This window comes from Bos indicus x Bos taurus, chromosome 18, assembly GCF_003369695.1.
Source record: "Bos indicus x Bos taurus breed Angus x Brahman F1 hybrid chromosome 18, Bos_hybrid_MaternalHap_v2.0, whole genome shotgun sequence".
Taxonomy (NCBI): domain Eukaryota; kingdom Metazoa; phylum Chordata; class Mammalia; order Artiodactyla; family Bovidae; genus Bos; species Bos indicus x Bos taurus.
The window spans coordinates 54,390,446-54,418,272 of NC_040093.1; the positions used below are offsets into that span (position 1 = coordinate 54,390,446).

Here is a 27,827-nt window from a genome sequence, read left to right on the forward strand (position 1 = left end):
CCAAATGGCCAACAATCATGGTATAAGCTAGGCTACTCTATGTCCCTGCTTGCCTGGGACAGTCCTGGTTTTCAGCTAATGTCCCCACATAAGAGGTAACTGTGCCACCTGTGTTCTCACACATGCCCTGGTTTAGACCTGGGTGAAGTTAAGAGTTCCCTTCCCACTCTGGAGCTGAGAAAAAGACGTAATATTGAGGGAAAAGGGAGGGTCTGAGGACAGAGCAATCCCTGAAGGCTTCCTGCAGGAGGTGGAGCAGAGCTGCCACCTGGAGGAAGGGGCACACTGCCCTCCAAGACCCCACACCCACCACACAGGCCAGGGTACAGCTCCGCTCCTCTGTTTAGGGATGTTCTGGTCCAGGAATCCCAGGAAGTGCAGATGCTGGGTACCAGGCAGTGTCGGGGGCAGGGCCTGAGGCAAATGTGGTCCCTCTGGCTGCCAAGGGTATGGGGAAGGGGCTGGAGTCTGGGAAGGCTGATGGGATCAAAGCCCCCAGTGGCCCCTGGCTGCTCTCCCAGTACCCATGAGGCAGGCTGGGCCAGGGCCTGCTCCAGGCACCCAGCACCCTGCCCCCTGGGAGGACAAGCTGTCCTGCCAGCCATCACCACGTGTGGCCTGGCACCTGCCCGTCCAGACAGGACTGGGGCTGTCCCCGGCCTGGCAGGGGACCTGGGGCCTCCCAGCAAGGTCTTCCCAGCCCAAGCCCTGTAGCGACCCCGGCGAACCTTCTGGACTTCTCAAAGCTCAGGAAGCGTTTTCCTAAATGGGGGCGGGCCGCCTGTGACTGAGGACACGCCTTACCCCGTATGGTGGCCCAGGACCCGAGCTCTGCGCCTCACTTTCATTCTAGCTCTGCCACGCAGCTCTGCGCCTCACTTTCATTCTAGCTCTGCCACGCAGCTGACCGGCCCGGGGACCGCCGGCTGCTCGCCTGGAACACGGGGGAGGAAGGGCCCTGGCACGCAGGGTGCGGGGGGTTTGCTGAATGGGCGCCTGCCACGGGCGCCAAAGGGCCTCGGTATAAAGGAGGTCCTTGCTGCACAGACGGGCACGTGGAGGAGGTGGGCACCGGAACTGAGGCGTGGTAGGAAGACCCTCCCATCTGGCCTCTGCTCCTCCGTGACCTGCCCAATAGGTGGGAGGCTCCTGCTTGCACACCGCCGAGGCTGGGGCGCTCGCTGCCTCGCAGTCACCCGGCCTACAGGCGGGCAGCGGGGGCGTGCCCTCTTTGTCAGCGCGCTTACTGTGGTCAGACTCAATCCAAGGTGGGAGGTGAGAGTCGGGACTAAAGTCCATGCCCCCACCTCCCAAGCCGGGGCCCGGCCTGCTGTCCTAGGAGCCAAGAGGTGGTTGTGATGGAGGAGGGAGGGGAGGGGCCTGTGCGTCCCCACTGGTGTGGGACGGGGAGCTCCGAGCACTCCTGTGGTCCCACCGGCGCCTCCTCAGAGGCTGCCCTGGCCCCCTCCACTTGCTCCTCCATTCCTGGGTCTGCCTGGCCCCTCTTCCGGTCCTCCTGCCATATCTTCCTCTCACTTCCAGAAGCAGGAAGGGACTTGGCAGATGAGTCACCGAGTTCTAGACCCTCCGCTAGGCTGGGGACAGCCCTAGTCCTGCCAGGACAAGCAGGCGCCAGGCCACGGGGCACCTGCAGCACTGGGAGGTGGGGCAGCTTGTCCTCTGGGGAGGGGGCCCTGGGTGCCCGGAGCAGGCCCAGAGGAGCCCCCCAGCAGGGACGTGCCCTCCTGTGAGCCTCAGTTTCCCCTCTGCAGGAAGGGGTGGTAGGAGTCGGTGCCTCTCTGAGCCACCCGGCTCTGCGCTTTGCCTACAATAGCTGGGAGGACAGCAGGCTCACCTGTGCACACCCTCGGGCGCCCAGCACCAGGCCCCGTGCCAGCCTGGGCCCCGTGACGGCACGCTGGGCAGAGAAGCCGCCGCGATGGGGGCAGAGGGGCCGCGCCAGGGGGACCCAGGGCTGCAGTGCTTGCTGCCATGCCGCGGAGCTCCGCTGCACCTCGTTATGATCCCAACTCCTGCCCCTGGGTCCCAGCTCAGATTGGGGCCACTGGGCCAGCCCCTGGGGACTCTCCATCTCTCCCCTGGGTCACGCTGTGTTCCACACACACACACACACCGCTGTGTCCCTGCAGCCAGGACACACACCCCTCACCAAGTCCCAGCTCAGTGTCGGCTCCCCCATCTCGGCCTTCCACCCTGTGAGTCTGGGCGCCGACCCAGAAACCCCCTTCCCAGATGGGGCCATCCCAGGGACTCACCCGGCAGCAGCGCCGGCCACGTGGGGCTCTTCGGGTCCATGGGAGCGGGCTCTCCCTGCCCCTGGGCCCCCGGCCTGACCCCCAAGGGGCAGCTCCCTTCAGCCTGCAGGGAGGGGGGCCGAGGGGGCGGAGTGACAAGGCGGCAGCAGCAGCAGAGGAAGCCTGCCCAGCGTCTGCAGACCGGCTCCGACCGGACCAGAGTCCTGAGACGCCAGCGGAGAGGTCAAGGGCGGCAAGCCAGGGCTGCCCAGCGAGACACAGATCAACCACGCGGCCGCCCTCCCCCGGCCCCCAGCCTCCCCCCGCCGGCTCACGCCCCAGCTGCTGCAGACGGGAGCCGCGCTCTGGAGGGTGGAAGGTGGCGGCCACTTCCTGCCTGCCCCTCGCGGTTCAACTCCCGCAGGACCCAGGGGTCGAGGGATTCCTGGCACATGGAGACCTCTTCCCTGGGCAGCGGGGCCGCCCCCAGACTCCGAGGGGGTCACAGCCCCACCGAGGCGGCCCTCGCTCATTCACACCCTCACTCAGCCGTCTCCCCCGAGCACCTGCCCCGTGCCAGGCCCTGCACTGGTTCCCGGTCCCTGGAGCTCTATGGTGTCCTCCAGGCAGCAGGAGCCGTCCCTGTCCCTGGGCATTCCTGGAGAGAAAGGGCCAAGGACGGCCCAGCTCGGGTGGGAGGAAGGGCAGAGGCTATGGTCTTGGGGACCCACAGAGACGCTGTGGCGGGAGACTCGTGGGGGCAGGAAGGAAGGATGGAGGGGAAGGGGAGGAGCTTACTGTCATCGGGGTCTCGGCTCCCAGGGTCTCCTCCCTACAAGGTCCAGATGCCCAGTTCAAGCGCTGCCTCCTCCCGAGAGCCCTTCCGGGTGCTCTGCGCTGGGCTTGTTAGAGCCCATCTTGGTGCATTTGGAAAAAGAAGGGTTGGACATCTGTTGGGGGGGAGACCATGACTCTGCTGCCTTAGGGGGCCAGCTGGGCCCAGAGGGTCACCCATGACACGCCCAGAGGGTGTGCCACAAGTTGCTTGCTGGGGGTGGGTGAGGGTGGGAGGCTGAGGGGGCAGAGCCTTGTCAGGTCTCTGGGGTCAATCCCTTCCCTGTGCCTGCGGTGGGCAGAAGGCCGGGGGACTGTGGCTGCAGATGCCCCGAGGAGTATGGCTTAGGCCATGTTCACAGTCACCTCCTTGGGCAAACACGAAGCTGCACCCAGAACCTCCTGGTACAGGTGAGAATCCAGCCCCTCCCAGGCAGGGTGGGAACACCCCCGTCCCCGCATCCTAAACACAGTGGTTAGTAACTGAGGTCACCTTCATGCCACATCCCCTGGAGAAAGGTGCTAGCATTACACTTCTGTTCCAGAGAGGGAACTGTCCCAGGGTGACCTAGCACACACCTGCTGGGTCAGGTACCCCCGCAGCACAGCCACCAGGCCAGAGGGGCCAGCCCCAGCCAAGTGGCGCAGAGTCAGCGCGACATCCCCATGCAGTCCTCACCAGTTAGCCTGTTCTTCAGTTGTGGGCATGGCCCCCACGCCCCATGGGCAGCACGTGGCCAGCTCAACCAGCCACAGGGACGGGAGTGGAGGTCAAAGAGTGGTCCCCAAAGACAGCCAAGGCCTCGTCCCCAACACCTGATGCTTCACTTTACAGGACAATAGTAACATGTCACTTTACAGGACAAAAGGGACCTGGGAGATTGAGAAGGCTGCCAACCCTGAGACGGGAGCTCAATCTTGATGTCCCAGGCAAGCCCAGTGTGATCACAAGGGTCCCTGTGAGAGGGAGGCAGGGCGGGAGATCTGACGACAGAAGTAAGAGGTTGAAGGGACGTGGGGCCGCAAGCCAAGGAATGCAGGCACCTCCAGAAGCAGAAACAGAAGGACACATTCTTCCTCGGAGCCTCTGGAAGGAACCAGGCCTGTGACACCTTGATTTTAGGCCAGTGAGACCTGGGTCAGGCCTCTGATCTCTGACCTCCAGACTGTAAGGTACTGCCAAGTTCATGGCTATCTGTTACAGCAGCCACGGGAAAGTAACACAGCTAGGAAGACAACTGTTCCCAGCCTCACAGAACCTGATATTCAATGGCTGCTCAATTAATGCTCTTCTCTGTGTGGGAAAGATTGAAGGCAGGAGCAGAAGGGGATGACAGAGGACAAGAGGGTTGGATGGCACCAACTTAATGGACATGAGTTTGAGCAAGCTCCGGGAGACGGTGAAGGACAGGGAAGCTTGGCGTGCTACAGCCCATGGGGTCTCAAAGACTCAGGTACAACTGAGCGACTGGACAACAGCTGCATGTTTGATCCAGAGGGCTCACAGCCCCTGTCTAGAGTCAGCCAAGTCCAAGGAGGAGAAAGGACCAATCTCTCACAGGTGACTGTGAAGTCTCCTTGTCCCCCATGTGACTGCACTGGGAGACCTCAGGGAAAAGCAAACAGCCTGTGGTCACTGGAATTCTGTATTTCAGAGCAAAGCCCTGGAGAGCGAAGAAAAGTTCTGGAATGGAATGAGGATCTGCTTGGAACATCGACCCTGGGGCCAGGAAGCTTGGGTAAACGCACGCTCTCGATGTCTATGAAAATCTGACTTGCTCTTCACCTTCCCCTCATCAGGTCCCCAGCACCAGCCGACTTGAAACTTGTGTTCACTCAACAAACATCGACTGAGCACCTCCTGTGCAGTGGGCCAGGTGCTGGAGCCATAAAGAGGACAGTAAGACGTGTCCCCGTCTTCATGGAGCGGGCAAGCGGGCAGCCTCGGGGCTGCGCACTTGGGCTTCCTGTGGCTGGGACTCTGCCCAGGGTCCTCTCCTCGGCAGGACCTTCTGGGACCAGCCCGCCTACAGTCACAAGCTTCATCTCTGTGTTCTTCTGCCCTATTTTGCTTCGTGGAACCTGTCCCCGCCTGGCATCACGCATGCTACCTAGCACAGTCTTTGACACACAGTAGGTGCTCAACAAACACTTGTGAACAAATGCACTCACAGGAACGGCGGCCTAGAGGTGGAGACAGATGTGAGAACAGGCAACCACGGTTAGAGACACGAGCAAAGGTCTGTTGGAGAGATGTCTGTTTTTCAAACGGCTTTTGCTTCTAAATTAGAAGGTTGTGGGTGAGAGCTGGTATGGACGCAGGGGGAGTCTTACACACAGTGCTCTTGTAGCCTGTTACATCGATACGGTGAGCCAAGGTCCCCCGAGTGCCGGCTTACCTACCAGCTTAAACCCAGCCTTGGCAAAAGCAGGGTGGTGAGTGGGTGGAGGACACGGCCAGGACGGCAGACAGGCGGGCCCCAAGCGCAGGAGCCCTGGAGAGGTGGTCTGTGCTGTTTTTAGCTCCTTGGGGTCCCCAACACTGCCCCCGCGATACCCCACCTGGGTCTCAGAATGGCCATGTCTACGGCTCAGCTGGATCTCCTTTTTTCTACCCTGAAATCTTGATCACAGACTTACTTGGAAGGAAAATAGATATCGGGGCAAACAGACCCACTTGACAGCAATTTTGCCAGGTCAGAAGAGTTGCTTTTATCTTAGTGCCGTTTTGAACTTTGGTGAAGGCAACGCTTAGTTCATCATTTCATGAAATTGCCCAAGTTCTCCTTTCTTTTCCATGTCACGGAAATCTGAATCAGTGACAAGGACCCACCAAGTCGCACCCTGGCCAAGGGACCAGCTGAAAGCAAGCAGAGCCTGGCGAGCGGGGAGAGGCCTGGGGCCCAGCCCCGAGAGCCCCCTCTAAACACTCAGAGGCTCCTGGGGAGGGGTTACCAAAAAGCCCAGAGCCTCTGGGCTGCCTGGGCTTCTCTGCCTCCTGCCTCGACATGCAAGCTCCGTGCTCCCCAGGGAACAGTAAGTTCCTGAGAAGATAAACAGTCTCTGGTTGGAGAGAAAACAGACTTTGGATCCCAGCTCAGCTGGAGATGAACAAAGGAAGAGAGCGGTCGGCAGGAGCAGGGACACACTGCCGCGGCGCAGAGCGTCTCCCCGTGGAGCCGGCGCGGGGGCTGGGGGGCTGCAGCCAAGCCCGGCCGCCCTGCCCTCCAAGCAGCTGCCGCTTGGCTGCAGAGAACAGGATCCACCCAGTGCCTCCCGCCAGAGCACTCAGCACCAGCACCCGCTCCAGGCGAGGCCTGCCAAGGACGTCTTGGGGCCCGAGCCAAGTACCCAAGCCGAGGCCCTGCCTTCCTGGCTGCAGAGGCCCAACCTCGCTGGCCGGGAGTCCATCCGCCCAACAAAGGAGTGACAAGAGCCGCAGCAGGGCCAGGACCCCGGCAGGCACCAGCTCACCCTCCTCGCATGGCCCCACCAGCTCCCGCATCCCTGAATGTCAGGTGTGGTGCTTGGCGACGGATGTGGGTCACCTGGGGTCTCACGGCACTCGCGGGGGAGCCGGGGCGTGGAGAAGTTGTGCCTGGAACCAGGGGCTCGGAAGGGGCAGAGGCAGGATGCGGATTTAGGATGTGCCAGGCCGGACCCGAACGCTTAAGAGAGGCCCACACCCAACAAATACTGATTGTATTTAAACCCAGGGCTTCCCTGGTGGCTCAGATAGTGAAGAATCCACCGGCAATGTGGGAGAACGGGGTTCCATTCCTAGGTTGGGAAGATTCCCCTGGAGGAGGGCATGGCAATCCACTCCAGTATTCTTGCCTGGAAAATCCCCAGGGACAGAGGAGCCTGGCGGGCTACAGTCCATGGGGTCGCAAAGAGTCGGATGTGACTGGAGCAGAGCACAACATGTATTTTTTTAAGCCACTACAGCAGCAGTAGACACCAACCCCCAACTCTTCCCAGACTCCTGTCATGGGACCAGAGTAGGTGAACGGAGGGGTCCTGGGCCGGCACGGGTTGGAGACAGAGGATGCACTGCATCTCCCACATACGCTCCTACTCCGCTGGCCAGACCTGCTCCTGCCCACCCCTCTCTACCGGGCCAGGGGTCCCCCAAAGCCAGGGACAAGCACACATGAGGATGGAGGCTTTCTGGGTGGGAGTAGGGTGGCAGGGGTCTGATAGGACAGAAGTCTGATAGGACAGACCACCCCTCAGGGCTAGCAGACCCCAGCACCCTGATGTGACTGGAGGAAAGGCAGGAGCCCAGGGGACAAACCTAGATAGCATTTTAAAAAGCAGAGACCTCGCTTTGCCAACAAAGGTCCATAGAGTCAAAACTATGGTTTTTCCAGTAGTCATGTACAGACGTGAGAGCTGGACCATAAAGAAGGCTGAGCACCAAAGAACTGATGGTTTTTGAACTCAGGTGCTGGAGAAGACTCTTGAGAGTTCCTTGGACTGCAAGAAGATCAAACCAGTCAATCCTAAGGGAAATCAACCCTGAATATTCACCAGAAAGACTGATGTGGAAGTTTAAGCTCCAATACTTTGGCTACCTTATGCGAAGAGCTGATTCACTGGAAAAAGACTCTGATGCTGGGAAAGATTGAAGGCAGGAGGAAAAGGGGAGGCAGAGGGTGAGATGGTTGGATGGCATCACTAACTCGATGGACATGAGTTTGAACAAACTACAGGAGATAGTTCATCGGGAAGCCCAGTCGGCTGAGTGACTGAACGACAGCAGGAGCACACCATGATGGGGGAGTCCACCTTGCTCCGGCTTTTGGTGACTGCCCCCCAACCCAAACCCATCAGTTGGGTCTGCAGCCTCAACCACGTCTACCAATGAAGACGATATCTGCCACTTTAGATGCCACTCCAGAGCTCAGAGAGGACGTCCAAGGGCCCACGGGGCAGAACACAGGGCCACCGCTCAGCTGGGCGGCAAGGCAGCCCTGAGGCCACGCGGGGAGCCTGCGCCCAGAGGGGCGGCCCTGGAGCTGTGTGGCAGGCAGCCTGCGGAGCCTTGCCCGGCAGCACTGGGGGCCCCTGGGGGCTCCTCCCAGGCCCCTGACTCTACCTTGAACTGTAGCCAGGGAGGCTTCACTGCTACAACCTCATGCCTGCTCAGCAGCTCTGGAAGGTTCTGAGCCTGGCGGAAGCTCTGTGGAGGGATGCTGGGCCTAGACTCCAGTCACTCCCTTGCCTGTCACCGGACAGTACTGCCCCTCGCCCGCACAGAGACCACTGCTCGGGAACGCCGTCCCCGCGGCTACTGATGGATTCCGAGTGACCTCTGGCTGGATTCTACGCCACCTGCGAGTGCTTTGTGAGAGATGGACTTTCCTTTGACTAAAGGCTGAAGGATACTGGAAGGAGCTGGGGCTGGTGGGGGGTCACCACCTTCAGGGACAGCCATCTCGCTGTGAGGTTGGGACAGCGCCCTTCTCCCCCCAGCCTGGTCCACCCAAGGTCCATGCCTTGCCTGCCAGGAAGAAGCCCAGCCCCGGGGGTCCCTGCTGCCCCTGCAGCCCCAGAGCTGTTCTCCAGCAGCCAGCCAGTGAGCACCCCCCAGGCGGGCCTTCCAGATGCAGTGCCTGACAACCACACAGCTCCCCCTGGGTCTGGGAGGGACGCAGGCAGCTGGGCCATGCCTGTCCCCGGAGCACGCGGCCTCCAGCCCCCCAGCCCAGCACCAGGGCGGCGGTGGTGTAATGGCTTCCCGCCCCGGCGAGGGCCGCTGTCCCCACACATGCAGGGAACTGGGGCTCAGAGACCGACAGTGGACAGTTGCCCCCCAAGGCAAGGGACACAGCCCCTCAACCTGCCCATAGCCACCCGGCCCTCTGAGAAAGGCCCCTGCCCCAGCCGGCACAGGGGAGGGGGCTGGAGCCCACCATCACGGAGGGAGCCGGAGGGACAGTGGGGAGACGGGAGGGGCGAGGAGCTCTGGGGAGGGGGCGCGACGGGGCCTGTGTGCGTGTGCCTGTGTGTATTGCACACCCACCCTCGTGCCTGGTGCGCCTGCCAGGTCTGTGCGTGTCCCCCGCGCGTCCCCACGCAGCGTGTCCATGTGTCTGTAGGTGCACGCCCCCGCGCCCGCCCCGCCGCCCAGCTGGCGGTGCACAGCTGGACCCGGGGGGCCGTGCGCACGGCCCGATGCGAGGTGGCAGGTGTGTAATAAACCATTAGTCACTGTCACGTTTCCAAGCAGCGGCCTCCCCGGGAGGGGCTGCCTGCGGGCTGGCGCTGCCTGGCGGGTCTCCAGCTGTGAGCTGCGTGTCCCCCATCCCCCCGGCTGCCGGCAGGGCTGCCGCCTGACAGGGGAGCAGCTGGCTGGCGTGGGTCTTGTGCTCCTGCCCTGCCCCAGGGGCCCCAGGGGCCCCAGGGCAGGGGGGCAGGGCCTCGTGTGTGCCCAGCGGGGTAGGGAGGTCCTTGAGGGTCACGGCTGTGCAGCTTATCACCCAGAGCTGAGGGCGGGCTGGGACAGCAGCCTCAGGGATGCTCTGGGCTGCCGGAGGAGGCGCCAGTGGGGCGAATAGGAGTTACAAGCAACAGCACTGACACCAGCCAGGACGCCGGGCTCTCAGGGGAGGGGGGCCAGGACTGCACTGGACCTGCCATTCTCACACCGGCTGGTGAGCCAGGCACTCCACTGGCCTTCCCGCCCATTCCTCAGATGAGGAAACCGAGGCGCAGCGCAAGGAGACGCTTGTCCCAGGCGTCCCTGCCCACCACCTGCAGTCCCCTTTGCTGCCAGACACCCCGTCCCCCTCTGCCACGGGCCGGATGCCCCCTGGAGGGCTGGTGGCCCATCAGCCCGTCAGCCAGCCCCTTCCCTTGCTGAGTCTACACTGCAGAAAGCAAGAGGTGGGTGCCTGGGGGCATCCTGGAGATGGACTCCCAGGACCCCAGCACCACGAGCTGGCTGCCCCACTCGCTGACAAGCAGCGTTTTCCACCAGCCGCCCCCGCAGTGGCCCAGCAACAGGGAAGGCTGGGCAGGGGGCTGTTAAGCATTAGTCCTCTTAGGGGCACAACACGCCCAGGGAGCCACCCCGCGGGGTCTTGGCCTAAGGGGCTGCTGCAGGGCCCTCCCTAGGTAAGAACGCAGGTGTCCACTCACCGTTCCCATTCCAGGGCCCACAGGCCACACAACAAATGCCTGAGGACTCCACGCTCACAGGCCCAACAACCAACCTGGGGCCAGCCTCTCCATCACTGGGGAAAGCAACGCGTCCAACAGGGTAGGGATGGTGGGGACAGGGTCTTGGTGGCTGGAGGGGGTAGGAGTGAACGCCCATGCTGGAAAACGCCAGGCAGCACCTCCCGCGGCCGGACCCCCTTGTTCCCTCTGTCCCAAATGAGGCTACACCGGGAGCCATGTGCCTGGACGTGAGCGGCGCACCCCCACGGCGGGAGGGCAGGCGAGCCCCCGCACCGGCAGCTGGACATCACGCGGCACACGACGTGAAATGGAGCAGGACGGCAGCTGTGACAACAGGCGGCCTTTCAGGGCTGCGCAGGCCCCGGAGGCAAGGCTCACACCCCAGACACCCGGCCACGGGGTGCCAGGCAAGCACAGGTGTGGCGGAAGAGCAGACGGGATCCTGGCAGGTTGCTCTGGGGCGACAGGGCATCCAGGTAGATGGTGAGTTCTAGGGCAGGGTCTGGTGGCTCATGGAGCTAGATCCATTATGCTATTTTTTAAATGAATGAGTGAACACAATGGAATGTAGAGATAAAAAAAGAAACCAACAAAGGCTGTGAATTGACAACGAGAGAGAGGGAAACGATCAAACTCAAGTCAGGAAGACCCAGCCTCCTGGCTCCCCACTAAAATGTGGCGACCCTGGGGTGGGAGTCTGCACCCCAACTTCTGGGGAGGCTTCTGGCTTCCAGGAGCTGCCGGATCCACTCCAGTAGACAGAAATGGTGAAATGCTGGCACCTACCTGTGCCTGCAAGGTCTGGTCCGGCCCCATCCAGGCTACTCTGCTGACACCGGGCTGGCCCCTGCTCCTGGCCGGCCCTGGGGCCCCTGGGCAGGCTCTCTGCTGGGGCACCCGGCCGAGGCTCAGGCTCCCGGGCGGGAGCGTGGGTGGCTGTCGATGTCTCGAGAGATGCAGATGTGACCTAGAAGAACAGGAGGGGGACGTGGTGAGTCTTGGGCACGTCTGCTTGGAGGTGCCCCAGGATGCTGGGTATCGCCTCTCGCCCACAGTGGCCTGGCGTTGCTGTCAGAGGCCTGGTGTGGCTGGATCTGGGAGCCAGAGTGTCTTCCTCGTCCAGCAAACGCTGCCCAGGGACACCAGGCTGACCCCCAGGCGCTGGGGGTCCACCCCCAGGACCCACTGCCACCTGGGCACCTCCGCTCTGCAAAGGCCTCTGTGACAGCTACCAGCTGGTCGCACGTGTAATGACCACTCTAGCTAATCTTCAGTTCTCCCCGCAGGGCGGTCATCCTATCCCCACCCTTGCCCTGTGTTTTTAAAAAATATTGTCTAGTAAAATATGTCGCTGCTGTTTGCTGATTACTCGCTAAGTCGGGTGCGACTCTGTGACGCCAGGGACTGTAGCCCACCAGGCTCCTCTGTCCCTGGGATTTCCCAGGCAAGAACACTGGAGTGGGTTACATAACGAAAAATTTACCATCTAGACCATTTTAAGGATACAACTCAGTGGCGGGAAGTCCAAACATGTGTGCAACCATCCCCCAGATCCATTTCCGGAACTTTCTCATCAGCCCAAATGGAAACTCCATACTCATTAGACACTACCTCTCCACCCCTGCCCCACCCCGGCACCCACCATCCCGGCCGGTCACTCTGCCCCCGGTCCACAGGGGCGCGGGGGACTGGGGCTCAGAGAGGGGCGGCGGGAGCCTGAGGTCACAGAGCTGCCGAGGCAGGGCTGACACAGGTTCGCATCCTGGGCTCCTAGGCCTGAAACCCTGGCAGCTCCCTGGGGGCTGGTCCCGGGGCCTGGCGACCCCCCGCTCCCCGATTACAAGCTCTGGGACTGCATGGCTGTCAGAGAACAACTTCGCGTTGATCCCGTTTTTCCAAGGATTAGGGCTATAAAAGCAAAGTGCCTGAGAGAGATGGATGGTGCTCCATCCAGGCTCCGCCAGCCCCACACGCGAGAGACGGGTACATTTACCATTTGTTTCCGGGAGCGCTTTAATTTATGGGATCCATATGGTGACGCTGCCCTGACCACGGCCCCCGCAAATCCCACAGGGGTGCTGGCAGCTTAGGCTGGAGCCGGGAGGGGGTGGCGCCTGGCCCCGGCACACTTCATCCACTCCTGGCCTGCTTAGGGCTGGGGGCCCACCACACGGCGGGGAGCCTGGAGCCCCTGTAGACCCCACTCCGTAGGGTTTTCGCTGCTCTGGCAAACCCTGCCATCACCACTCGGGGAAACTCTTGCCAGACGCAGGGCTGCTGTGTCCCCGTTAGTCACAGGATGACTCGCCAAGCCAACCCCGGGGACTGTCTGCGGGGTGGCACCAGGTCAAAGTGGGCAGCGTTCTCCAAGCCCCTGGGGGCAGGCTGGCATTGCCCTGGCCCTGACCCTGCTGTGCGCTGGTGCAAAGGAGAAAGAGGTGTGGCCCGCCCCTGCCCTGCTCCTCCTCCTGGAGCACGGGGAGGTGGCTGGCAATGCCTCCCGGCTCCCCAGATGGGACATGAGGATGCCGTGACTGAGCACCTACTATGCGCTACAGTTAATCTTCCAGGGAAGAAAGCACGGAGACGCACGGGGACAAGTGGCTGCAGTAAGTGGAGGTGCCTGGATTTGAACCCTAGCAGTTGGGAGAAGACTTGGCTGCTCCAAAACAACCAGGGACATAGCCTTTAAGCAGAGAGCAGCAGATGGCAGAAGAGAATACTTTCGGGTGGGAGTGGGTGCAGATGACAACGACTGCAGGAGCTGGAGAATAGAACTCCCCAAGGGCTGGGAAAATCCAGGCAGGCTTCCTGGAGCAGGTGGAACTGTCCTGAACTAGACCTTCAAAGAGAGCAGGTTTGGAAAGGGAGGGGGGACAGGAAGGAGGTACCGGGTAGGTGAGACTGGGGGTTGGGGAGGGGGAGGCGGGCAGCGCCAGTCCACCCGGCGCCATGTGGAGGGAAGCTGGCTCCATCCCACCAGGCCTGATCTTTCAAGAGGAAGCGGGGAATCCATCTTTAAAAGCGACACCCGCGTGATTATTAAGTGTTGAAATACTACACGAACCCTTACATGCTGCTGGTGGGGCTGCAAACTCGTGCAGCTGCTTTGGAGACGGCCTGGTAGTTCGTCAAGATCCAGAGACACAGAGTCGTCACAGGATGCAGCGACTCCACTCCTAGGCAGGTATCCCAGAGAGACAAAAGCAGACGTCCACACGAAAGCTTGCCTCTAAATGTTCATAGCAACTCTCAGTTCACAGAAGAATTCAGCGATGAACTTGGAGGCAGGTTCTTCCCCTGTCGAGTCCTGCCAACACCCTGACCTGCAGTGGGGGCCCCTGCTGAGCATGCAACGGTAGGCGTGCAAGCTGCTTACGCGTAATCCTCTGTTACACAGCAGTGGATAACTAAGACAACCTTAGAGCAGGGCCAGGCCCAGAAACACACACTCCCCGGCACCATCATGTGCCAGACACTCTCCCTCCTCGGGTCCAGCTGTCCCCACCACAAGGATTTCACCCCCTTCTCTGGGGTCTGTCAGCAGCTGCCCCAGAAGCCAAGGAGGCTCAGTCACTGTTAATTGCTGGGCGAGGCTGCCAGACACACGTGGGCGGGAGTATGCGTTATCTCATGCTAGCATCATCGGAGGTGGGAGGCGAAGGTTCGCAAAGGTTCTTGGCCAGACCATCGCAGGGAGGCAGAGAGCAGGCTTTCCTCACCCTTCAAGGCCAAATTTACAACAGTTCCCGACTAATAAAAAGCAGACCCTTGAACCAACACATCCACTGTGTCTTCTCGCTACCAGAGCCCAGAGCTCCAAGCTCACGGCCGGACTTACTGTGCTATTGGGAGGGGGGCCTGGGACATACATTGCTCCCTGCCCTGGGGACCCTGGAAATTGGCAGCACCCCAGAGAGTCCATGGGGCCCTGTGGAGCGAGCAGGATAAACTTTATTGTCCCATTTATTTCCCTGGACCGGGGCCACCACATTTAAAGCATTAGTTAACAGGGAAAGGAAAAAAAAGCGGGGGGGGGGGGGTGGAAATTTCCAGGGTTCTTTACCATAAAAGGGATCTGCAGCCCACCACTGAATATTCTAATGAGATCTTGCCTTGTTACACTTTCTCTGGGGAGCTAAGTGATTTCTGCAGAGCGCCGATTCCAGGTAAATTTGCAGGTAGGGATGATGGTGGCTGGGGGCATGGGGGGCAGTGTGCCGGCAGAGAGGAGCATCATGGCTACAGAAAGGAGAATCCTGTATCAGGCTTGTCAGCACCAGGGTATTTGATGGATCGTATCAGTCCTCGGGCTCCCCAGGTCTGGGAACTCCTGCTCTATTGTTCTATAGAATTGTTTTATTGAGATAAAATCCATATACCATACTACTCACCCATGGAAAGTATATACAATTCGGGGGCTTTGAGTATAAGCACAGACTTGAGTGACCACCAACAGCATTCATCTAGGACATACCCATCACCCTGTCCCCCCCAGCCCTGGCAGCTGCTTGTCTCCCTCCATCTTCACAGGCGTGCCTCCTCTGGATGCTGCATATAGACGGAACCCTCCACCATGTAACCCTCTGAGTCTGGCTTCTTTCGCTCGGCATAATGTTTCTCAGACTTGCCCACGTGGTAGATTGTAAACCATGTATTTTTAAAAACAAAGGCAGTTCCAGTTTGAGGACCCACAGTAGCCCAGAGGCCACTGCACGAGATGCCAGGACTTCCCTCTCCGGCAGCCCTGCCAACTGACTGTTCCCTGGGCACCACCCCCTCACCCCAGCACCCAGCCAGATTCCACCTCTCCGGCTTCCTGCAGAGCGACAGGGTCAGGCACTGGGTTCTGGGTTCTCTCCACTGGTTTCCAGCTGGGAGATCTTGGCAAAGTGACTTAACCTCTCTGGGCCTCAGTTTCCCCTTCTGTAGAATGTATTAACAACCCAGCAAAGTCTGACTCCCAGAGGCAAATGGAGGGGATGAGTTCTTTCTGCTAAAGCACATAGTAGGTGCTCAAGAAACGGTCGCTTATCTCAAGACCTAACCACATAAGCATCGGGAACAAGAGCCAAAGGGGTGCCAGGGCCAGGGGACCCCACAGAGCCTGGAAGGGTGTGTGCTGGAGAAGGTGTCACAGTCTTGGCCTTGGGGCCCCAGCGGGCCTCTGGGCACTTTCAGCCTCAGTTGGCAGGGCCACCTTCTAGGTCCCCTCAACCACTGCGGGCACAGAGCCTGAGGCAGTTCTGGAGTCCCTGAAGTCATGGGGTAGGATCTGGGGTGTGAGACTCCCATTTTTCCTGATCACCCCGAATCTTCTCTTTCCTCCAAATCGGCTCAACATACACTTCAGGAAGCCAGCCTTGCCAATCCCAAATAAAGCAAACACGGGCCTGAATCCTGAGTGCTGCCTGCCTGCAGCCATAACTAAGAGTAACAGATGAGTCATGACTGCTCGGACTTCAGCTTACGTCTCGGGGAAATGGGCCAGTGATGCCCTAGCCTAGCTTCACAGAGCGCTTGCCCTGTGCCAGGAGTCCACTGAGCACTTGCTGTCGGTAGCCAGCGTCATTCTTGCAACAGCCCTCCCTTAACGCCTGCTTTGTAGAGGAGGAAACCGAGGCACAGAGAATTCGAGTCAGCTACCCAAGCTCACCCAGCTGGTCAGAGTCAGAGCGCCCACAGCGCTGGCACCAGGGGGTCCTCACTGCACACCGGCAGGGCCTGACTCATGCTGGCTCAGCAGACACACGGCAGCCTGGATTGCGGGTGAGCAAGTGGGCTGTGGAGGGTCTATCTCAAGAGCAAGGCTGGGAGGGGAGGCAGAACTGAGCTGCTGGAGAGGGACGAGGAGACACCAGCATGCGACAGCGCCCATGGACACAGCATCACCGGCCCTTGGCCCCAAGGAGTGATCAGACACGGACGGGAGGCCTGGGCCAGGGGAGAAGAGCCACCTCCCCCGCAAACAGGAGTGGCTGGGGGCCTGCCTTGGCTTGAGGGTGGGTGGGCACAGCCCGGCTGGTGGGAGACCCTGCCACCGGCCAGGGACCTGTGGGTCACAGGCCTGGAGCTGTCTATCTGGGAGGGAATAAGGACACATGGGCCAGCCCTACCATGAAGACCCTCCCCCCCATTTCCTGGCACCCACCCACGAGAGCCCACCCACAAAGATGCGCTCAAGCCTCTCTGGGGGGGCTTCTTGTCCTGTGCTACAAGCTGGGGCATCAGAGGTCTAAGACCAGTATTTTATGCCCCTTAATTCCCTGTAATAGCTCCATAATGGTGAGCAGAGAACTCCAAATGCTTCAGGAAAGGGGACGATCAAGCTCTGGGTCAGGGGGAGACAGAGCTGCTGAATGCACAGTCCCCGACAAGCAGACAACGAGCGGGTTATTAAACGTGCGGGGCAGACCGGGCGTAATTGGAAAGTTATTAGATATGGAATACACACAGCACCCAGCAAATGAGTAATCAGGGGCTAATTAAGCTCACGCGACACGGCAGATCGCGCCGGAGAGGCTGGTGGCTGCCACATCTGTGGCAGCAATTAGGGGCGCTCCGGCTGCGGCACCCGCAGGGAGGGGGGTCGCCTGCTTGGGCGGAGTCCCAGCCGGGGGTCTCAATCCCACTCTTCCCCCAGCCGAGTCCCGCCAGGTGTTCCCACGTCTCAGGGGCGGGAGGCGGGGTGGGGAGGCTCATCCAGCCTTGAGGACACAAGGTCCTGGACTCAGAAAAAAAAAACAAAAACAAAAAGAAGGTTTTTGTCCCTGGCCGCACATCTGGCCAGGAGAGGACTCGCTGCAGCCTCCTGAGGGGACAGACACAGTCATAAGGGTCCCCCCAAATGACCTGCAAAGTGTGTGCACAGAGTCACCTCTGAGAGCTTCACTGGAGTTCTGCCAGGCAGGCCAGCCAAGGGGCATGACCAGCCCATTTTATAGATGGGGAAACGGAGGCTAATAGGACCAGAAGGGGACGGAACTCACCCAGCCTGGTTCCTCTGCAGCAGGCACAGACACCGCCTCCCAAGTGTCTGGGAAAGACGGGGGCACTGCTGTTTCTCAGGAGACTGGAGCAGTTACGTGGACAAAGGGAGCGACCGTCTGGGTTCCTCCGAACTAGGTGACCTTGTGCATGCTTCTGAACACCTCTGAGCCTCAGCGTTTTCATCTGCAAAGGGGGTGCTGAGAGTCACACCCATGGCACACAGCAGTCGTGAGGATTCCAAAGTTAGCATTCGCGCAGTCCAGCCCAGGCCTGACACACGGACGTCATGGACGCATTTGCTAAAGCCAGAAAGAGAAGAAAGCCCACTCCTAATGCCACAAAGAGAACCAGAAAGCCCCTAGTTCAAGTCCCGGGGGCTGCCGGAGCTGAAGAGAATCCAAATTCAGCCGAAACTAGGCACTCTTTCCGAGCCAGGAGCCAGTCTGTCCCTGAAGGGTCCCAGCAGAAGGGCAGGAGACTCGGGACAAAAATGTCTTTCACTGGTCACAGGTATACGTTGACTGCACCTACAGAGCGCCAGGCCCCACACCCGTGACACCCAGTGGGTGTCAGCCCATTACGCCTTAGCTCTGGGCAGGGGCAGGAACTGTTGGGCCCCATCACACAGATGGGGAAACAGACCCAGAAAGGTTGGCTCGTGGCTGTGTCTGGATGGCGCAGGTGGGGCATGATGTCTCTGGAAAAAAGAAAAGCCAGAGTCTGGGAGTTCCTGGTGGGCCCGTGGTTAAGAGTCTGCCTTGCAGTGCAGGGGAAGTGGGTTCGATCCCTGGTTCAGGGAACTAAGAGCCCACGTGCTGTGGAGCAACTGAGCCCATGTGTCACAGCTAGAAAATCCGTGTGCCACAGTGAAAGACACAGCAGGACGCCACAGAGATCCTGCATGCCACAGCTAAGAACGGATGCGGCCAAATAAGTCAATAAATATTAAGAAAAGAAAGCAGGAAAGCAAACCGGAGACTGTTGCTAACAGCACTCAGAGCATCGAGAGGCACACCTGGGTGGGGCAGGTGCAGCTGGACACACAGGACCCCAGGGAGACTGGAGCCGGCCAGAGGCAGGCAAGCCCAACTTATGCTGCTTCTGTGGCTGAATGGGACCTTCGGAAGGTGCGAGCCCGGCCCCTCACTCAAGGGAGGCCTCTGGGCCAGCTGAGTCCCTTGTCTGGCCAGGGGCAGAGGCAGGGGTCTGCAGGGAGGAATGCACTGTTTCCAGAGGCGAGCTTGCTGCCCCCTGACTGCCAGGCTGCAGGCCGTGCGGGTGGTGATGCTGGGGGAATCCAGTTCAGGCCCAGGGTTAGGGATGAGGCCCTCCGGAGTCTGGGGGCCCCTGGAAGCCAGCAGGGGGAGCAGGCTGATATCAGACCAAAGACTGCCTGACCCCCGGCTCTCCGGGGCTCCCCCTCCTACTCCTGTGGTGCTCTCTCACCTCCTCCTGCCTCCTAGGGAAAGTCTCCCACCAGTTTCTGGGCACACAGCCCTCCTCACTTCAGCCCAACCACGCCTGAGCCGGAGCCAACTTTCCAGAATACCACACTCAACCAGCCTGCACAAAATCCTTCCTGACCCCTCCGCGGGACATCTGAGAGCCATGTGATTTGGGCCAGCCTAGCTTCTCACACGTTATGCCTCACGTCCACCTAACCACCTGACCAACCCTGCCTCCATCCACCCATCCTTCTACCTGTCTATCTGACTGTCCATCCATCTGTCCATCCATCTTTCCATCCAACCGTCCATCATCCCTTCCATCTATCTATCCAATCGTCCAGTCAACCATCCATCCATCTAATAAACATTTATTAGGCACCTACTATTGCCAGGCATTGCACCTGAGCTACAACCGCCGACAGAGCAGGTAAACGCCCCTGCCCTTAGGAAGGTGACGTTCCGGGGACTTCCCCAGTGGCCCAGCCTTGCGATGCTGGGGGCGTGGGTTTGATCCCTGGGTCAGGGAACTAAGATCACACATGCTGTGGGCCAACTAAGCCTGTGTGCTGCAACGATGAGCCCGCCCGCCCTGGAGGCTCCACAGAGCTCTAGGCTAGTGCCACGGCTAGAGGGCCCATGCACTGCAACGAGAAAGACCCCGCAGGGCACAACCAGGATCCCGTGTGCCGCAACGAAGACCTACAGCCAAATAAACGCATTAAAAAAAAGAGTACGGGAGGGTTTATTACAGTATTCTCCCCCCTTCTGTTGGTGACATTCTGGTTGGGGAAGACAGACTCAGTAAATCCATACTGACATGTCAGTTGGTAGGAGGTGCCAGAAGGACGAACAGGAGAAGGGGACAGGGAGGGGGAGCGTGGCCAGAGTTAGAACTCTCCATAGGCTGGCCCCACTGAGAAGGGACATTGTGCAAAGACTTGAAGGAAACAAGAAAGCTAGCCATGGATATCTGCAGGAAGAGTGTTCCAGGAAGTCAGTCAGTTCAGTCGCTCAGTCGTGTCCAACTCTTTGTGACTCCATGGATTGCAGCCCGCCAGGCCTTCCTGTCCATCACCAACTCCCAGAGCTTACTCAAACTCACGTCCATCGAGTCAGTGATGCCATCCAACCATCTCATCCTCTGTCGTCCCCTTCTCCTCCTGCCTTCAATCTTTCCCAGCATCAGGGTCTTTTCAAATAAGTCAGTTCTTTGCATGAGGTGGCCAAAGTATTGGAGTTTCAGCTTCACCATCAGTCCTTCCGATGAACATTCAGGACTGATCTCCTTTAGGATGGACTGGTTGGATCTCCTTGCAGTCCAAGGGACTCTCAAGAGTCTTCTCCAGCACCACAGTTCAAAAGCATCAATTCTTCAGGACATCAACGTTCCAGGAAGAAGGAACAGCAAACAAGACGCCCCGAGGCGGGGAGCACATGTGCAGACCTTTCGTGAAAAGGCCAGACAGTATGGGCTTGCTCCCTTCCGCTCCCCTGCAGGCGTTCCGCAGGGCCTGGGGGCTGTGTGCCTTCGTGCACCCACTCTACCTCTCTGGGCTTTGGTTTCCCCATTTGTAAAATGGCAAGGGCTCCCTAGGTCCGAGGTTCAGGGCGAGCACAGCACAGGGGTCTGATCACGAGCCACTGTCATGTCCATGAGTCCCCCTCTTATCCCAAAATGCCCTCTGCTTCTCCCCAAGTCCCTGCCTCCTTTCCAGCCAAGAGCCTGCCCCCCTCCCCCGGACTCTCCCCGGCTCCCCTTCCCAGGCAAAGGCAGACCCTCCCCTGGACTACCTCCAGTAGAGCCCTCATCTGAGTACCACTGATTCAGGGGTTATGCTTCTGGCCCCTCAAGACTGTCCCCGCCCTGAATAGCACCTGGTAACTCCAAGGCCTGGCAGTGTCCCCAACACAACACAAAGAGGAGACATCTAAGTTGTGGAAGGAGCCACATGGTGGTGTGGGGAACCGCGTTTCAGGCACAGGGAACAGCCGTGCAAAGGCCCTGAGGCAGGAGAGTGCCTGGTGTGACCGAGGGTCAGTAATGGGGACCACGTGGATGGGCCCCTGACAGACTCGGGCTCTCATTCAGAGTAAGAGGGAAGCTGGGAGGGTTCCAAGTCAAGGACAGATGTGATCTGACTTTTGCTTTAACTTTTGACGATGAGATGCTTCCAGATTCACATGCAGTACGCAGGAGAGCCTGCGTACCCTTGGCTCAGTTTCCCCAAAGGTAACATCTTACAAAACCAGAGCCAAGGTCACAGGAAGGAACTATCAGGACAATCTGCCTCTGTCGGGCACGTGTCCCCAGTGGGACCTGGACTTGCACGGGCGTGTGCATTCTGTTCTCCTGAGTGTTCTCTCCAGCATCGGCTCCTACAAACACCTCCACCCAGGCACAGGCAGCAGGCCCACCCTCAGCATCCCCCGGGACGCTCCCTGACAAGCACACTCCGCTACTCCTGCCCCAGACGCCCAGCCCCGCCAGCCGCTGATCTGTTCTCCATTTCTACGTTCTGCCGTTCCAGGCATGTTATGCAAATGCAATCACAGTCTGTAACCCTTTGGGACTGTTCCCGCTCAGCACGGCTCCCTGGAGGTTCACCAGGTTGGCGGGCATTTTGGTGGTTTGTTCCTTTTTATTACGGAAGTCATCATCCACGGCGTGGCTGTCCCTCGTCTTGGGGGCCTGTCGCCTGGTTTCAGCAGAGGGAAGCTGGTTCCCTGCAGGTTGAGGGGCTTCTTCTGTCCCATCCCAGGCTCATGTCCCACCACGGCCCTGCCCCTCCTCCTGTCTTCAGAATCTGCGCCTGGTTTACCTGCCAGCTCCCTGTCCGGGGCCTGTCCCCTCCATCTGGGAACCAGCACCCTGCTCATCAGGCATGATGCACCCCTACACCACCCCACACAGCCTCTTTAGATGCCCCAAACTGGGGAGTCAGGGGGCTTGTCAACCCAAGGCTTCTGGAGCGCTCCTGGTTCAGATGCAGATCAGAGATGTTTAACAACCTGCCAAAAGCCGCACAGCTGGAAGACGGGCCGACGCCCACCCTGGCGTGCTTCAGTTGCGTCAGAGATGGGTTCTGAGGACAGGGTGAGAGAGTGGGCTGGCGCAAGGGCTGCCCTGGACCCTGCGGGGGCTCCGCTCGACCCCGTGCCTCCACCAGGGGGGCCTTGGCGGCTGCAGGTAAACATGACATAATTACTGCGGAGGGAACTGTGCTGTCTCACCCGGGGCAGTCAGTTTATCAAGCGCTGACAGTGCATTAGCTAAGTGATCACTAGACTATTAATTTTTTTTCCCCAGCCCTTGCCAGGGGTATTACAGTGAAAAATGGCAGCTTAACCGCAGGGAAATTCTTCAGGGTGACAAAAATAAAAATAGCTCTAATTGAAGTTGATAGAAATTATACCCTTTAAAAACACACGTCAGGGTGCACTGGCTGTATTGTAAATTAACGCGGGGGCAGGGTTTCTGACACAGGATGGTGGGAGCACAGCGACAGCCACAGCAGCCTCCCAGGGCCTCCCATCTGCCGGGCCGCGGCTCAGCAGCCTTGGGGGGCGACGGGCCTGCCTGGAGGCTGGCGCCCGGGTTGGGGTAGGGTAGGGTCTGGCAGTTGTGGCCTCGCTCACCACCCAGCCCCTGCCGAGGGGCAGCCGGCAGGATGAGGCCAGGGCCACTTCAGGGAGCCCTGGGTGTCCTGGGGTGCTGCAGGCCCTCCTGGGAGCAGAGGGGGCCGGGCCCTCAGCAAGCCAGGCCGGCGCTCCAGCACCACGGCCACCGCGGGGCCCGGCTCGCAACGCTGGAGGCCAGCATGAAACTCGCCCATGAGAACGTGTTCATCACGGAGGCCCCGGCCCATCAGACGGAGCCTGCGTGCTCTGGTCTTGGCGGTGAAGCGTAAGCGTCCCCCAGCAGCCAGGGGCTTCAGTGCGGCGTGTGAAAGAATGATAAATATAACAGCGATAAAATACTAATAATCACAGGCAGAGCATCTGCCCGGCGCACCACACTGTTTCAAGTACTTTCCACATGTTTTAATTCACTTAGTCCTCGACACAGCCGGTGAGGCAAACACGGTCATTATCGTCATCGCGTTCCAGACGAGGAAGCGCGTCTGGAGGCCCAGGCAGGCTGTGCGGCCCGCCTGCAGGGACGGTCACTCGGCCCCCTCTAGGCTGGCCTCCGAAGCCCCCTGCTCAGGGCCCCTGAGCCCAGCAGAGGATGGGCCCCCGGCCGGCAGGCAGGTCTCTGGAGGAGCCACCCTCGGAGCGTGGCACCCGCAGCGGCGTCAGTGGGGGCCCTGCACACGCACGAGACAGGAAAACCAGACTCCATATCACGTCTGCTTACTCAGCTTTCACCTTCGCGGTTTATCGCGCTGGCTTCCAGTTGAGAATGTTTCCGGTAGTCTGAAATAGACAGGCTAGCCCATTCTCAAAGCTCTGGCCTCTAAGGGTCGAACACTCTTCCTTTTCTATAGAGATGAGCAGCTGGAGAACAGAGAACAGCACTTGCCCTGCTGGAGGTTCACAGGAACATCACGAGCTGATGCAAGAACAAAGGATTCCGACACCAGGAGGCTTGCAACAACAAGCCACGCCCTTCCCTCATCTTGACTTGACTTATTCATTTATTTTATTCTCATTTATTTTTTTGGCCACACCGAGTGGCATGCAGGGTCCCAGCTCCCTGACTAGGGCTGGAACTCGTACAGCCTGCAGTGAAAGCCAAGTCTGAACCACTGAACTGCCGGGGAATTTCCCACCTTGACTTGAAAAGGACTTTGCTGAGACCCTTCGGGGAATTTGGGGTTTGGAGGGCATGAGCCACCCGTCTCCTTGCACAGCCCTGCAATAAGCCTTTTTCTGCTCCAAACTCGGATGGTTCGGTATTGTTTGGTCTCACTGTGTGCTGCACACAAAAACCCGAGTGTGGTAACATACACTTATTTTCACACGACTTGTACAATTTACTTCTATTTTGGCTTCACCTTTACTGAGGTTGAGAATTCACTTAAGCTTCCTATAGCTTCCAACAACTTAAAACTGTGCTAGGTATTATGCATTGGTCAGGGGTTGGGGGTGGGTAAAGAAAAAAACAGACCTAAGAATTAAATTTTGGAATACTTATCGGGCCCTTGCCCCAATAAATGCCAGGCACTGTTCTAGGCACTGGAGATTCACAGCACGACGAGGAAAGTTCCAGGCCTCTTGCCACTAATGTTTGAAAAGGTTGGAAGAAATAATTACAGAGCCACTCATTTCAGGTCCACAGGCAAAGACAGAAGTCACCAAAAATGAAAATCCAAATACCATCTTACGATGGAAAGACACAAGTCAAAAATCTAAGAATCTGACCTGCAAAGGATTCTAAGCTTACCCTTTTAAAAAGAATAAAGGGAAAGATTAGAAGGAATCTCTCATTTTCTCTCTCTCTTCCTGAGCGTGTGCATGTACACACACACACATACACACACACACCATTTCCAGGGAGAGAAATCTAATAATGGGAGAAACCTCGAGAAGAGCGATTTTCATGGCTTTGCACTGCTGTCTTCCCTGAAAAGATCTGGAGGGAATAATTGACTGGAGTGAGTCCTGATTGAGGTGGAAAAGGGGAAAAGTAAACGTGGGAAATGCAGACAGGAGCTTCTAGAAAGGGCACGGCACGCGCGCAAGTCCTGTGGGGCTGGGTCCGCTCTGCCCACGGTTGGTCCAGAGAAGTCTCGGGAGACACGGGAGCAGACCCCGGGCCGGCACAGACATGCACGCCCCTCTCCCAGGAGAGAACGAAGCCCCAGGATGGAAGTGACGGGACTGCTCGCCTGGCATCACACCCAGGTGGACCGCAGAACACATCATCGTGGGGGTGGGGAGTGACTCCGCAACCACGGTGAAGGGCACCGGACGACTCCCGGCTGCCGGCCGGTCTGCGGGAGGGGACGTGACACCCGAGCCAGGAGAGGAAGCGGCTGCAAGCGATCTCCGTGACCTCACACGACATTCACTCAGGCCACAGCAGCCACCTGGGTTAGCCCCAGTCACCTCGGGGCACAGGAACCCCTGTGCTGACCTCACGGGGCCTCTGCCTGAAGGATCAGAGTGGGATGCCAGTGGGAAGAGCTGTGACCCAGCCCACCACATGCCTGGCCGCACTCTGCACGTCACCTTATTTCATTCTTAAGCCACCGTATCAGTAAGGATCGACAGTAGCCTCCACCTATTAAAGCATGCCTGGAGTCACGCGGTGACTCCTTCCCTGGGGGCTGTGTGGCCCAGAGAAGTTACTAAACCTCTCTGGGTCCCAGCTTCCTCACCTGTAAAATGGTCATAATGACAGTACCTTCACAAGAAAGGAAAAAAAAAAAAAGACTCAGGTACTCAGAACGCCACCTGGCCCTCAGAAGCTGCTCAGGAAAGCCCGGAGGATTTTATTTTCCTTGAGATAACTACTTAATGTCATTTGACTTACGTACCAAGCGCTGTTCAAACACTTGAAACATCTTGACTGGCTTGATCCTCTTAACACGCCTATGAGGCAGGTTCTACTGTATCACATGCCCACTTTATGGATGAGAAGACCAAGGCACAGAGCTGGTAAGTCAGCTGCCCCAGGTCACACAGCACCAGCTCTGCACCCAGATGCTGTCACGCTTGCCGTCATCCTTGGTCTATACCATTAACCTTCTCACAACACCGTCCCCCAGAACACCCCAGGAAGTTCAGAGGGCGCTCAGGGACCCCCACAGTACAAATGACATTAAGCAACTTCATACAAACAGCTGGTTAGAGGTGAGGCAAGAAGATAAAGGCAAGTCTGGAGACGCAGAGGGGTGAAGATCTAATAGTGTGACGATCAGAAGGAGAATAAAGCGAGCATACGGTGGGCTGGGGTTGGGGGGTGAGAGTGTGTCACCCCTTCTGTGGAAGGCAAAGGGCCCTGACTCCCGGGACGGGGGAAGGACGGGGAGCCTGGGCGCGGAGGCTCCGGGAACAGGAGGGGCCCTTCCTCAGTCCCACACCGCTTTCCAGATCTTTATTTTGATGCTGCGTTCCTTTTGATCATCATGAAAAAGGAAAACCACCACCGGCACCTCTCGAGCGGAGGGGCTGGCGTGATCGGGAAGGGCTGGGAAGGCGCGGAGGAGCCGGCTTTGTTTGCGTAATCTCTGTCTCACTGCAGAGATGAATGGGAGCTCGGGGAAGTCTCCAGCACCCCCAAATCTCCGAGGGGAGAGGGACCTGAAATGTCGTCTACCTCCTGCTTCTCAAACTCAGGATGTGTCCCACATAAGAGCAATTTTTTTAAAAAAGGGAATGGAATAGGAAAAAAAAAATATTGGCATGCACTGTATGTAGTAAAAATACCATTTTGTGAAACAGGTTTCAGGCACTGATGTATGTCAGCGTCGCCTGGGACCCGGGCACCGAGGACCCCCACACCCTGTGTGCAGAGCCCACCCGTCTTCTGGCCCTGCCCCCAGGAGGCTCCACGGGCCACACCCCACTGCCACTCTGCCCTCAGACCCTGCCCCCGATTCCGGGACCCCGGGGTCCCTGCTTGCGCGCCCGAGTCCACGCTCAGAGCTGTGCAGGCCTCCTTCCAGTGCACCTCCTGAGAGGACCACCCCGTGAGAGGGCCCCCCAGAAGGGCCATCAAAGGGCAGCAGGGCTGGAACTTGGGCCAGCAGGCTGGGTGTCCACGTGTGGGAGCCTCATGTCCTGCGGGCCACAGTACCGGACAGAAGACGGGATGGGCACGAGTCTCTGTCCACTGTCGCCAACCCCCAGATGCTGGGGCAGACCTGGTGCGTGTGTGCATGTGTGTGTACACGTGTGGGTGTGCACACGGAGGCATGCACCTCTGTGCATGCCTGAGTGTGCACGCACATGCCTGTGTCTATGTGGGCATGTTTGTGTGCACACGTGTGCATGCATGTACCACTAAGCGTGCGTATACACATGAACTGCATTGTGTAAGCACGCAGGTGTGCACACATGCATGTGTGCATATATGTATGTGTGTACACATGGACCAAATGTGTGGCTCTGGCATGGGGTTGTGTGCACCCATGTACACATGGACCAAATGTGTGGCTCTGGTGTGGGGTTGTGTGCACCCATGTACCTGGCATGTGAGCATGTGGTGTGCACCTGTGGGCGTGTGTGGGCATGCACGTGTGATGCACTGCCCGTGTTCAGTAGCGCACAGTCCAGCAGCTGGAGAGGGCTGCCTGGTCCACCCCGATTCACCAAGCGGGTGGGCACACTGACCCTGCCCCACACGTCTGTCCTCCCGGGGGGACTCCCTTACCACTGGCACCTTGGATGTTCCGTCTTCGAAGTCAGACACTCAATCTGGAAGTGCCCTGAGCGAACCCTTGTCAACCTCCCAGCTGGAGAGCCAGGCTTCGTAAACTCTGGTTGAATGAGAACGTGAAGAAACACAGGCTCAGAACCCAGTGGCCCAGCCCCAGGCACTATGGGGTGCCACAGAGCGGGAAAAGGGCTCATGGACGACCCCAAACACCCCAGTGGCTGCCCAAGGCCCGAGGCACAGCCCAGAGGCTTCTAGAAGGACCCCAGACCACACATGAGTCAGAAGCAGTCCTGGTGCCCCATTCTGTCACAGCCCCAAGACACTGGGGTCCCAGGAAGACCTCGGTCTTGCCTTGTTCAGGCCGTGAGCCCCACCCCAGCCGTCCTCCCAGTGCTGCCTAGTGGGGGGCGAGGCCAGCCCCAGAATCCCCCCACGCTGGCCGGGGAGCAGGTGGGGGCTCTTGACAGGAGCCCTGAGGGGAGCAGAGAACTCCACCCAAGCACTCCCTGGCCATGGGGGTGGAAGGAAGTGCCCACCGGTCCCTAGCACGGCCCGAGGCTCACACTCAGCCTGTCTTCCATGGGCCTCAGGGTTTCCGACCCTAAGCTGCGGGTGGTCTTTTCTCCCCTTCCTCCCCGTCTCTGGCAGGCTGTCATTACTGTGGCTGTCCTTCAGAACGGACAGCCACCAGGCGGTGGGGGGCTCCACGCGTCCCTAAGGGGGGACCTGTCCACTGAGAGGGTGCCGCCTGAAAGTTGAGCTTTAAAACTTCACACTCAGATTATT

General features: G+C 59.0%; 1 protein-coding gene across 1 annotated transcript in view; it reads right to left on the reverse strand.

Moving 5' to 3' along the window:
• The window catches only part of GSE1 (Gse1 coiled-coil protein), a 395,207-nt gene that overhangs the window by 236,283 nt on the left and 131,097 nt on the right, over positions 1 to 27,827 (reverse strand). Inside the window, 1 exon segment of the mRNA XM_027513880.1 lies at positions 11,064 to 11,244. Coding sequence (XP_027369681.1) covers positions 11,064 to 11,244 — 181 coding nt within the window.